Source organism: Micromys minutus (genome assembly GCF_963924665.1).
Source record: "Micromys minutus genome assembly, chromosome: 12".
Taxonomy (NCBI): Eukaryota; Metazoa; Chordata; class Mammalia; order Rodentia; family Muridae; genus Micromys; species Micromys minutus.
In genome coordinates this window covers 34,891,989-34,904,692 of record NC_137981.1, presented here as the reverse complement: position 1 = coordinate 34,904,692, position 12,704 = coordinate 34,891,989, and the positions used below count along the sequence as shown (strand labels likewise).

Genomic DNA, 12,704 nt, shown 5'->3' with positions numbered 1-12,704 from the left:
GCACATTGTGGATAGAGTCTCTATTTGTCTGGCTGTCCTGCTGGATTCTTTGCTTAACTTTTCCTTCCCCATTAGCTCCAGGCCTCTAATAAAGTATCCTCTTTGGTTAAGCACACGTTTCTCGTTTACCCAGTCACCGCTGTCGGCTGGCATGGCTTCTCAGATGTGAGATCTGCAAGTTAATGTGTGTTAGCCAGCTCTGGGGAGACACCTCCTTGTGGAAAGAGTCGAGGGCCTGCCTCGATGGGAGCAGACTATTTGTTTTTGCTGTAATCCAGCATAATCACAGTCCATGTGGACTGGGATTTGTTCACTTCAGGGGAACCACGTTCAGAGCTTTACTCAGAGCCTGGAGATCTGTTTTCTGAAGATCTGGGATGGAAAATGTACGAATGCCGTGTAATGGAGAACATCAGACACAGCTTAGGTCGCACAAAGAGGATCAAGGATAAGTTCTCTTTACTAAGAGGGGCCTAAAACATATTTAATATGCTCTCTGGGTTCTACTGCATGTTTACAGGAAGGAGCTCTAGGGAAAGTGTCCGGTCTCTCAGACAGAATTCTTACTTCGTGGCTTCTAAGGCTCCTGTGAGAAATGAAACTGGAGTTAAGAGAGAGACTTAAGTTTACTCACTTTCATGAAGGACAAACATGTTCAAGCAGGGAGCCTGGAGAGTTGTAGGCTTGTATTTAACCCGCTTTGTGGCTAATTGCAATCTACCTTTCTAGCATTTTTCCGTGCCTCCATGCAGAGTGGGCTGAATGAAGACCTGTTCCTTTAAAGAAACCCAACTTGCCAGCGTCTTTGAAGCACAAACAAATTCGGGACTCTAATGTGGAATTTTTATAGGAGCCAAACTCTCCCTAGTCATAAAATTCAAGGGCTTGTTTTTGCACATCCCTAAGTATAACACTTAATGCTCTGTTGTAACTTCCCAGTGCTCTCTTGTCTAATAGGCCCCGAATCTAACAGTTTTACAGTTTGGGGAGAAGAGTCAGCGCTAGGAAAATGTCAGGCGGGTCTAATGAGGCTTCAGATCCCCTGGTTTGCGCTGGAGTTTAATTTAAACTTACAATGATGTTTTAACATGTTTGCGTTTTCTTGACTAAAGAGGATTCATTATTTCGGTGACATAACCTCCAGACAATGCTCTGGGAATTGATTTAAGATGTGGCGGTAATTCCAACAGCCTTAATGCAGAACTGAACATCTGTAACAACATTTCAGTCCCTTCTCATCAGCATTCTGTTTTTAAGCAAGAGCAAAGCAACATCTTCCAGAAACACTGGCCAGGGGCCCGGGCTTACTTCAAAATGATCAGATATCTTACTAGGTTGTTTTTTTTTAAAATCCCTGCTTTTGTCTTCCTCTCCAGACTGCAAGTCTTATGCCGGAGACCCTGGATGCTTCTTGTAAGGATCCTTGAAGTGGAATGGGTAGTAAAGACTATGACTTTCAAGTTGCCCAATAGCGTGATACTTCCATGGAATACATCCACCGCTCCCTCCAGCCTGGGGCATTTTCCTTCTTCCTTGTTTTCCCCATGAGTTTAAGGAGGGCAGGGTGGGGTGGGCATGAAGCTCTAAGATTTAAAGGTGAGTTTGTTGGCTGAAGTTAAAAAAATAGCTCAAAGCAAATAAACTCAGAAAAGTAATAAAGGGTCACAACTCATAAACATGAGTCAAACAGCTATCTCCATTACGTTATTAATGACCACATCTGGAGCAACCCACATCTGCACACACTTAGCAGATCATTAGTAATGTCATATTCACACTGGAGTCACTCAGAATAAATGGCATGCGTAGTGGCATTGAACACAAAAGCATCAAACTGAAGGGGGCTTCCTACTGAAGTCAGGGCACAAGCTGCTAGTTGGAGAGTGGGTTGTTTTCATGATTATCCATTGCTTTTTTTAATGGTTTTTCTGTTTCAAATTTTGTGGCCCAAAGAAGTTAAATGCATGCTGAAAGCTACAGTATTCCTCTCTCTTCTTCAACTGAGCTTTAGTATGTTACAGTGAAATGCTGAGGGCTACCAGGCGATTGTTAAACATTGGGACAAAGCCCAGCAGCACTCTGTCACCTGGCTTGGGCAAGTGTCGAGAATTGGGAGTTGCATTCTTGTGCACAAATGGGTCTTTGTGATAGCGTGCTCTAGCTTCAACCTTGACTGCCGACAACGAGGAGAGAAGAAAATCGAAATTAATCCTGAACGAAACTGTTCATTACAGAAGTTCCCAACTGGTTTTTTAAAACTAAATACAACCATCATTTCGTGTTAGAATGAAAGTTTCTCCCTTTGCAGCTGAATGGCAGGTTCTACCCCACCCCCATCCCCAATGACCACCTAAAACACTTTCTGAAGGGGTGGCATTTAAAACTTGAGACATTCTCATGTGTAGAAATTTTCAGAAATATATAGAGTTCCTCTTCTCCCCTATAACACACACCCCCACTTCCCTATCCCAACCCCCCCCCACACACACACACCAAAACCACTATTTCAGCAGGCACAGGAGTATTATCTTCTGGGAAGTGCTGGAGAACATATAGCTCATGTTTCAAGTCTTTATCCCTCAGTGTTAAACTATGGATTCTCATCCCAGACTGTCAGCCTGATCAGCCATCTTGGTTTTGCTATCACCACTCAACTTGGTCTAAATCTAAATGGCTTGCATTGGACACTCAGAAAGGGCAACACTGACGGAGGGTTCAGGGTAGAGCTCTCAGAGTGCTTGCTTAGCATGAGTGGTGGCTTGGGTGTATCCCCCGCATCACTAGATGGGGGAAGATTGTGATGTGTTTCTCTGTGCCTTCTGTACCATCGATGCCATCAGACAGAAACAAGAGCTGTCTAGAGTGGTCCTGTTTGGTATATGAGCGCTCTCTGGCAAACACTGAGGGTAAACCATAAAAGCACAGTAGCTGTTGTCAAGGTAAATAACATGCTTCCTTTCCTCTCCTCTAAGACAAACCACAGAAGCCCTAGTGACATTATTCTACAAGGGGAGTCACTGCAGACAAAAGGTCCACTGAATTCCCTGAGAAATGTTAAGGCCTGCTCTCTACCAGGGAGTCTGGACTAATTACCACCCTGAGTCTTTATAACGTAGACAACAGGGAGGAATGAATCCTAAATGGCAGAAGGACGTTTCCCCTTGGCAGGCCAGGTAACAGGAAGTAGGTGTGTCCTTAAGAAATAACTGAAAAGCAATGATAATAAATCCCAAACAGATATCCCATAGTGTGGGGTGGGTACCATAACTGTCCATGCTAGTACCTCACCAGTGATGCAGGATGAAGCCTGTTGCTAGGAATTGCTAAGAGTCCATCAGTGAGACTGAGCAGTAAGCTTGACAAGACAAAGGGCAGGGCACTTAGAGAAGTCATTCTTAGGATGAGAATTTCTGATCTGACAATCAGGGTTTATAGCATTTAAGGCCTCTTCACAGTACCCCTACTAAGATCAGTCAAGGAAAGTGGTTGTGAAAGATCATGGCAAGATATTAATATACAAATCATAACAAGATGAAGGATGTTACCCCACCACCATACTGTCTCGAACACACAAAACCCCCTAAAACTGAACAGCCACGTTTTCCTGTACATTATCCTGCTGGGCAATCTCACAACCTGTAGCTGAAAAAACAGTAAACAGATTTATCTGAAAAACTCAGAGGGTGATTATTAAAGGAATCTGTTGTTATATAAAATGAAAATGGGCAGCTATACTGTACTACAGGGCACTGAGAGCACCACCCCATGTAGAGCTGGTAGGGCAGAGAGGGGAGGGTTTGTTGGTGATTTTCCATTTCTGGCTTTTGTAGTGCTAATAGAAGAATAGGAAGGGAGACTTTAAGGAACAATAGGTTATGTAGAAGTTAATCACAGGGTATATTTCTGGCTCTATTCACTGCCTAGGAAACCTGAATTGTGTAAGTTTGAGTCCATCAATATAGAGTAATGAAGAAATTCAGCTCCTACATGAGAGAGAGGGGAAAAAAGTACTACATGAATATGTTAACAGGATCCATGTGACCTTCACTGTAATTTCTTTCCATAAATAGTGTTAACATTTATAATAAAGGCTCCTCTAGAATCAGACTAGATAGACTGTGTACACCCATGGTACCTACAAATTCCATCCAATTGGATCTCTCAAATAGCAAGCCTCTGCCTTATTTGCATCACAGTAGGGGAGTGGTGTTCCTCAGAGAGCATTACATCTAGAATCTCAGGTCACATCTCCCCTAAACTCTGACTCTGATATAAGTATTTGCCCATCACTCTGTCCTCCTTTCAGAGATCTAGTGGCCTTTACCCTTTTCCTTCTTCCTTTTATTTTGTCTTACAACAGGTTTCTCCATTGTCCCCAGTTCAAAGGAGGCTCAGGTGAAAAATCCTAGGTGTTAGCCTCTCAGCAAAAAGACCCAGACGTGGACAATGGAGTTGGAGGAGGAAGCACACAATGAAAGCACATCCCTGGGTGATTCTAGTGGTGTAGGGAGAGGGCTACAGGAACAAAAAGGCCACTTTTAATTCATTTGAACCAAACTAGGCTCAACGAAACAGCGCAACCCTAATCTTCATCTCCCCCTGTCTCAGCACCTTCTTCCTCAAACCAACCAGATGGGAAGACCTGCAGGCCAAAGGCAGAACTGATTTTTGTTTGTAGCCCTACTGTGTGGTGGTTGTGTTTGGTAGGTCATTTAGAGCACAAATGAAGACTGCTCAGCTTCTGGTACCAACAGCTGCCAGAACTCTCTCATGTTCAACAAACAGTGGGCTCTCACATGCTTTTTTTTTTTTTGTATAGCCTACACTTGGTAAATGATTGGTGAAAGCTATAAAAATAATAGTCCCTAAAACCTTAAGAAGATGTTAGGTAGGCATGAGAGGTTATGTAATCTTAGCACTTCAAAGGCTGAGGCAGGAGGATCAGGGTTTGGGGCTGGCCTGGATTCTATTGAGAGTACCAAGAACAAAACAAAACAACATTCCAGTTTTAGTCTCTATAAATAAAATTACACAGGACCACTACCATTTATTTCCCTGTTGTCCCTAGGTTCTCTCCTTCTATAACAATGGTGAGTGACTTCATAACTTCATTAGCTCCTACAAAGCTCAAGATATTAAGGGAGAAAACCTGTGTTGATGCCTTCAGGAGGCTTCTGTGCACATCTGTCCAGCTTCTTACCTTTCCAAAGGACACTCTACTTTCCCACCTCCACAAACAGGCAAGCAACACAATAAGACTCAGAGTCTTATTATATTGAAGCACACAGTCTGAGGACTTGGGGACAAATAGAGGTCATTTCGTGACACTACTGTCCCTATGACCCAACCTGCTATGGGCCCTGCTGGTCCCTTCATGTTTGGTGGACTTGAGTCAGGTGAGTTCCACCCTTTTCAATCAATCTGACTTAAATTCATCTACGAGTTACTCTGAGAGTCAAGGCGAAAGCCTGTTCTCCGTGAGCAATTCCTCTAAGCTGTCAGGACGGGCTGCCAGTCCGCCCTGTGAGAGCCCGAACAAGACAACAGATTAACCATTAGAGTAGATATGTTGGAAATATACAGCTTCAACCTTTCTCTGGCTAGCTCAGAGCGATATACAGATGATTATTTCAAACGTCAGCTGCCGCATAGATTTAAAGCCCCGCATAGTAACTCCTGGATTCGTCTGCCCCTTGTCAAACTGGCATAGCGTTAGACGGAGGATACATGGTGTGGCAGTTTCACTGCAAATCCAGAATGATCCAGACGGCTGCTGTCTCTTTGTTAACAGGAAGCCAAACTGATGAGTTTGTAATGTGTTTCTTATCAAAGGTGGTTTCAGAGAAGAAAATGCACCCCATCAGTTTGGCGAGTCTTTCATAGAGGCCAGATTACAGGCTTTAATCAGAGCACTGACGTTCTTTTCTTGAAGAAAGAGACAACCCAGCATCCGTCCCATTAAAATCATCTCATGGCAATGAATTATATATTTATGAATTTGTAATTATCCTTGATTCTTTCCTTCCTGCTGCATCCCTAATAAAATCATCAGCTGGAGCCTACAGAGTGATGACGTGTAATATATGAGCATCCTTATTTATTTATTTACTTACTTATTTTAAGGTTGGTGCTTATATTTTTGAGCCCTGTGTCTAAAACCATCATCGTGAATGGCAGGGTTGCAATTCTCAGCTCAAACATTTAACAAAGACATGCAGAAATATTTTAGAATGTGTGGTACCCGAAAACAGACTTCCTTCTAATATGGCTTATCACTGTGTAGGTTCCATTTCTATTATCATGAGAAAAATCCCTGTTACAGATGCCAGGCACTGCTCTTCACACATTGAAAGGACTCAAATGGGTGACTGAAGCTCCTAGCTTACTGTTGGCTATTTTCTTTTCCTCCCTGTTAGATTTGTGGCTAAACCCTGGTGTTAAACCTAGTTTACTGGGTCATCCTTTTTTTTTAAAAAAATGAGATTTTGCTTATTATGATCTTTCCTCTCTTTTTCTTATTTAAAGACATTACACGATATTCTTGCCTCCTGAGATTTCAGATATGCTCTTAAAAATGGCTGCACACTCCCCCTACCCTGGCCCTGCCCATTCCTAAAGGGCATTCAAGTTGCTGTTTCCACCACCCAACATCATGGTATAAGGTAAACCTAGCCAGTGGGTTACTTCGGATCACTTCATGCTGTGTGCACGAGATTGCTAAGGACAGCCCTTGCAACACAGGCTTCCTCCTGAGTTTACAAATTGTCAGATATCCAAAGGAGTGGAGAAAGGATCACGCTGCCTAGGAACCTGAGTCTTGCCACCTGCCCAGGGTGAGAAACAGAAAAGAGAGATGGTGTCAGGCCTCTTGCAGACATCAGCGTAACCCTTGTCGACTGTTCCCAGTTACCGCTATGCAGGCTTAGGTTTTCATCTTGGGTTGCGAGTTCCTATTAGCATGTATGTGTTGACTGATATCTCACCTTCTTTCTGGTTTTCCCTTCCCCCTAAACAGCTTCAAATTAATACGACTAGCAGGTGTCAATCATAGTTTTTATTTTCACTTTGCTGTTTATGTTTTTTAAATTAGTACTTGGTGTGCTGATTCTCCTGCCTTCTAAAGACTAGCCACGAGTCCAGCCATGTCTATATAGAGCTGTTTTCTAAACCATGTATAACACAAGTAATGATCATTAATATTACCATTATCAGCCCATCCATAAACACTGTATCTGCTATGGAATCCAGTGTGCCAAGAGCCCCTAGAATCCTAATATGTATTCCAGATGGTTAACGCGATATTTCTCTGAAACTCAGATAAAAGCAAAATGCATGGGTTTTTAGTACAATCCAGGTACCCAGTGAAAAATGTCCTGACGGAACCCTTTAGAAATATGGGGTATTTTTAACCTTGGGAGGTGAAGAACAGTTGGGATTGTGATTTTACACTAAACACAACATTTAGTATGGGATGTTTCTTAAGGACATAGTCACCTTCTAAAGACACTACTGAATGATCAGATCATAATCCATCTCTACTATAATTTATTGTCAGGACACATCCTGTGCAACATTTTAAAAATACAAGTGTATTGTGGGCCCCTTTTTACTTAGCATACTACGAAAAGAAGTTGTGGGATATAGATCCTTGGTCTTAAAGGGTTCCAGAGGTGTTCTGGCCTCATCTTCTTTGGGTTCAAGACTACACTAAGGTCAAAGGCAGAAGCAGAGCCTGGGTCTGCCCACTGTAGTTCAGATCATTAGCCATCCGAACCCTACCCATCAGGAGAGCTAGATGATAGGGGATCTTGGCAATACTCCTCATAAAACTGAGTGATACCCTCAGTGTGTGGTGTGTGTGTGTGTAGGCCAAAGGTCAACATTAAGTATCTTTTCCAATCTCTCTCATCTTCATCTTTGAAATTCAATGATGTAACTAGACTAAGCTGACTAGCAGGTCCTAGGAACCCTCCTGCTTCTGCTATTGCAATGCTGGGATTAGAGGTTCATGGCTGCACACCCAACTCATGAGGCAGGTGCTGGGGAATGAATGTCTGTTCTCATGCTTGCATGGTAATAACTCTACTAAAGGAGCCAGTGCTCTAAGCCTCTTTGGGGTCCTGGTTTCAGAATAGTTACTCAGCATTATAAGATCTTGTCTTTCTTGCTAGAGATCTGAGGTATCAGATGCTCTGTAAAGCAGAGATCACAAGGGAATAAACATGAGAAACAAATGTAGTCACTGGTACGGTTCTGCTTGGCCCATCCTGCTAATCCAGGTAATTTTGTAGAGGAACAATTTTTTTTCACCCAGAAATTTACCCACAAATCATGGATTTCTAACTATATTTTAAAATATTGCAGGAAACCATTTTGCTACTCCTTCTAGGAAAGGCTCTGTCTCATAGCACATGGGTTCTGCCACTGGACAAGTCCCCCACTGTTTTATAAAGTATCCCACTGCAAAAGGCAAGCAGTCCTCATTGGCCTTTCTTCAAGCACAACATCCCCAAGATAGGGCAAATTCTTAAGGCATGATCTGTCTCTAAATGTCACCTGGTACTGTGTGGCAAGAAGGAAAGGAGTTATGTACCAGGACTGGTAGGCACCCTTCTGGGTCCAAACCTATGCATTTGGAGGCTCACAAAGCTCCAATTGGTTTTCCTATGCAATGTGAACAGTCCAAGTACCTAGGTGCTAGTGATGTTCTGAGAATGGATGAAAACTATGAAAAGTTTAGCTAATAGCATTAGCTAATCCCCTTGTCGCTAAACTTTCTCCATCACTGTTTTCTTGGTTTGAAGAACAACTTGGAAGTCTGTTATGGGATCCTCCGCATTGCATGTTTATTGTCCTTCAATGGCTTAGCACTCTATATAAATGGGCTCCTACTCTCTGTCTGCCTCCCATGGACAACTGATCCTTTGTCCAGCTGGGAGAATGAGTTGGGTGCCCTGTACCACCCCCATCCTTTGTGTTACTCAATGGTCGCCTTTGAACCATGTTTGTGTGGCCCCAGTGAACTGTTCAGGCCAAGGAATTAGGTTTGCTAAGTGTCATAAAACAAAGCAAGCCAGAAATCTTTTAAACAGGCTCAACTGGAGGAGGCTGTGACAAATGAAACTCAGATGGAAAGAAACATGGTGAAACCCCACTGTTCCCTCTAAATTACAGGAAATTTGTGCTGCCTGACTGTGAGGGGCTCTTTTTCCTGGATTTTTTTGTGGGAGGCCATAAGATGATGGACATTCATTGGCAGGGCAGGCAAATAAATGGGATGGGGAAGGTGATAGCACCTTTCCAGTGTATTAGTCTACTGAGCCTTCAAGAAACACGCTACCCTCTCACCTTCCAGAACATTCCTCGATGGAGTACACTGTCTTTCTTTAAGACTTCCTTGGCTCATCTCATACTGTTCCCTGTCATCTCCTTATTTAGTTCCATTATTAATTTGTTTCCTGTTGTAACATGTCCTGCTCCCCAACTAGACTTTGAAGTCCCTCTAATGTCATTACACACATCTCACACATCACTGAATCTCCCACAGGCTTGAGCCCCTGGTGAGGTTTACTAGTAAATTGATCCGATTGGCTAGAGCTAGCCAGAGTAAAGGAGCAGAGTCGCGTGGTCAGGAGCCCTGGCTTCTTGTTCCAAGGCCTAGAACAATGGCAATGGCAAGACACTTCCCATCCAAGAGATTGGAGTTCATTAAATGGAAGACCTTCCCAGCTCTGCTTAGTGATAATTTGAGCCTGAAGGCTGTCTCCTATTATGTGGGAAATATTGTTGGAGCCAGTCATGGACTAAAGACCGCATAACTAGCCAGCCACAAAATAACTCTTCAATACTTCCTACCAGAGTCGACCTGGAAGGTTACAGAAGAGAAAAACAAAAACTGCTGTGCGAGGGAAAATCTGATTTGCCTTGGTGATTAAAGTCCTGGCTTCCAAGGAAATGAACCAGCGAAATTTGTAGAATACCAAGGTTTGAGTCTCATGCCTGTCTATTCAACCAAAACCTTGGGAACACTGGGCTGAGGATGAAGTTCAAGAATAGAGTAATTGTCTAGCAAACACAAACACAAGTTCTTAGGTTCAATTCCCAACATTCCCTAAATATATACATGCATATATACACAGTTGAATAAAATAATATATAAAGTAATATAAGTAAATAAAGTATTAATTAAACAAAACCTCAGGACTTTGCTTTTCCTTATACTTTTCTTTTAATCTCCAAAAAGATCTCCAATAAGAGAATTACAAGTTTAGCTTGATAAACAAGGCAGATTTACCCCCAAATATGTAATACACAAGCTATATAAAGCTAGCCATGCAAGAGTTATATGATAATGTCACATCGGAGCTCAATATAAATCCCAGACAGTAAGTGCTACACAATGGGACATTCACAGAAAGTGCAGTAAGTTTAGAGACAAGAATGGGATGGAAAGACATACCAGCCTGGGCTTCTATGTGCCTGAAGGTCATGATTCTTTGTGGATACACACAGTTCGTTGGGATGATGTAGGAAGGGACAATAATAAGGTGTGAGGTGAGCAGGCAGGTGGAATCACCGAGTCAAGCAAAGACATAGAGCAAACCATTGTAAGGCCTCTAAGAAAAGCATTGTGAATAGAGCAACCAGGGTACCCGAGCACAAAGCTAAAGATGGGTACATACTACAAAATCTCACATCCCAAACGACAGACGTTGGACAAGATCTGAGCAAGTCAGATCACCTTGAACGTTCTTTTCCTTTATTCTAGTGGATGGGAAGTAAACACCTTGGAAATGATGAAAACCTGCTTAGCTCAGCCCACTTTCCTTCAGGCTGCTTCAAAGTTACCCTTGGAACTTTGTCCAAGATAAGACATATAGAAGTGCATGCGACCCAAATGCAGGGGTCTGATTCTGCCATGGATACTTTCTATCCCACGGAGGGGAACTGACAGCAAGATAAAGTTGTTGAAGCACTTGGGGAAGGGTTCTGTAGCCTACAGAAAGCTGGCACCTGACGGAGTGGTCAACCTAACTTTGAGATGGCTATTTCCTGTCTTCAGCTTTGAGTCTGTCCTGTTGTCTGGGCAGAGATCTGGAAGGAAGGCCAGCAGGGGCCAGCTTTTACTGAAAACCAATGACAACGATGGTTTCCTCAAAAGTCATTGTAAAAAAAAAATCTTGAAAGCAGAATCCTGAGCAGGGAACTGCTCCCCCAAACTTCTGCTGGGTCGTTTGGTCAGATCGATATCACTTTGTGGGGCCCTTTCAAAGCCATACAGGCCAGGTAAAAAACGTACAGCACTGGGCTGTACCCATAACCCTGTGCCAGAAAGTGTAAAAAGCTGAAAACAGAAATCTCCCAATGGACTCTCAAAGTTAATGATTTAAAATAATTCATTTACAACCTAAGTAAAGTATGCCTTCCAAGTTTCTAACAGGTAGAAGAGTAGATAAAATAGGTAAATTATTCTCTCTACGATACATTTGGTTGTTCTCTTGCTACAACCTCAATGAAATGCCTGTCTCCTAAATAGGGCAGTATTAATCACATGTAGTCTTTGTTTCTTTTTAAAGATGTATCTGTGGTTTAAAAATAAATTTAAAAAATAGGCTCTACATATGGACAAAAGTAATAAATGGTTGTTGCCTACAGGTATGTTTTTAAAAATTATTATTTATTAGTTATTTTGATGATCATATTTGGTTCATGGGTAATGCCCAGGATGAAAAATGAATCAACTTTCCTAAACATACTAAAACACCTTTACTTAAATCCACAACAAGACATAAAATAAACCCTTAGCCCATTTGTCAGAATTTAGTTCTGGGCCCAGAGAGAAAAGCAACACCCTTTGGTGAACATGGATTCTAAATTGGTAATTCTCTGTGAGAGAGCATCAAGTTAGAATTATTATCAGTGGAATATTAATTCAGTCCATTTATTAACTTTATAAACACACCCTCCTTATCCTGATGTGTAATGTGGGAATTAACCTGTATAAGTAAATAGATTAAAGACATTGCCATTCCACACAACTACAGTGAGATGGTGGAGGGGAGGCAATTGAAGGCTGAATCTCTGCTTTCTGGGTCTTTGTCTTTTGAAAATATAGTGAATGTTTATTTAGCTGGAACTCTCTCCAAGTGAGCATTAGGCTGGGCAAATTGGATTTAAAAGAAATATTGCAAGTTGAGAGGTGTTGTTTTAATGGAGGTATATCTCTTGCAAAAAGAGTTTCAGATATCTATCTTAGAGAAATAAAGGAGAATCAAGAGAAAGAGAAAAGGCAGGAAGCGAGGCCAGAGGATAGGTATTTAGACGCCATCCGGGAGGAAGCGTTTCATTTATAGGGTTGCAGCGCCACCTTCTGGTCACTTCACATTTCAAGGCCCCCTGATTTGAGGCCATCTCTCTCTTAGTCTAAGCATAAATGTGCAGATCCACAGCTGTATTTCTCCAGCGCCTTTCTAGGTACGGATATTATTGCCTGTCAGCAGATTTCTAACACACCAGCTGAAGTTTAATAATCTTCTCTTACCTGAAGTATTGGTTATATAAAACCCTCGTATGCTAATTGTTGACAAACCAATTCTAATACACAAAGGACTGTAACTCACCCAAATGTGTCAACAGCGAGAGCCCCTTTCTGTTTTAATGGTGTGCTATTAATGCAACAGCTGATCACTTAACTTGAGACTCAC

At 42.2% G+C, this 12,704-nt stretch overlaps 1 protein-coding gene across 11 annotated transcripts in view; it reads right to left on the bottom strand.

Annotated features, from left to right (window-relative positions):
- KCNMA1 (potassium calcium-activated channel subfamily M alpha 1) overlaps positions 1 to 12,704 on the bottom strand; it is a 666,778-nt gene that overhangs the window by 88,453 nt on the left and 565,621 nt on the right. For 5 of the 11 annotated variants that reach the window (XM_080926078.1, XM_080926069.1, XM_080926073.1 and 2 more), the window contains one exon: positions 2,087 to 2,173. The exons of the other annotated variants lie outside the window; for them this stretch is intronic. In XM_080926078.1, the coding sequence (XP_080782204.1) occupies positions 2,087 to 2,173 (87 nt within the window). The remainder of the gene's footprint in view (positions 1 to 2,086; positions 2,174 to 12,704) is intronic. 11 annotated transcript variants of the gene reach the window in all.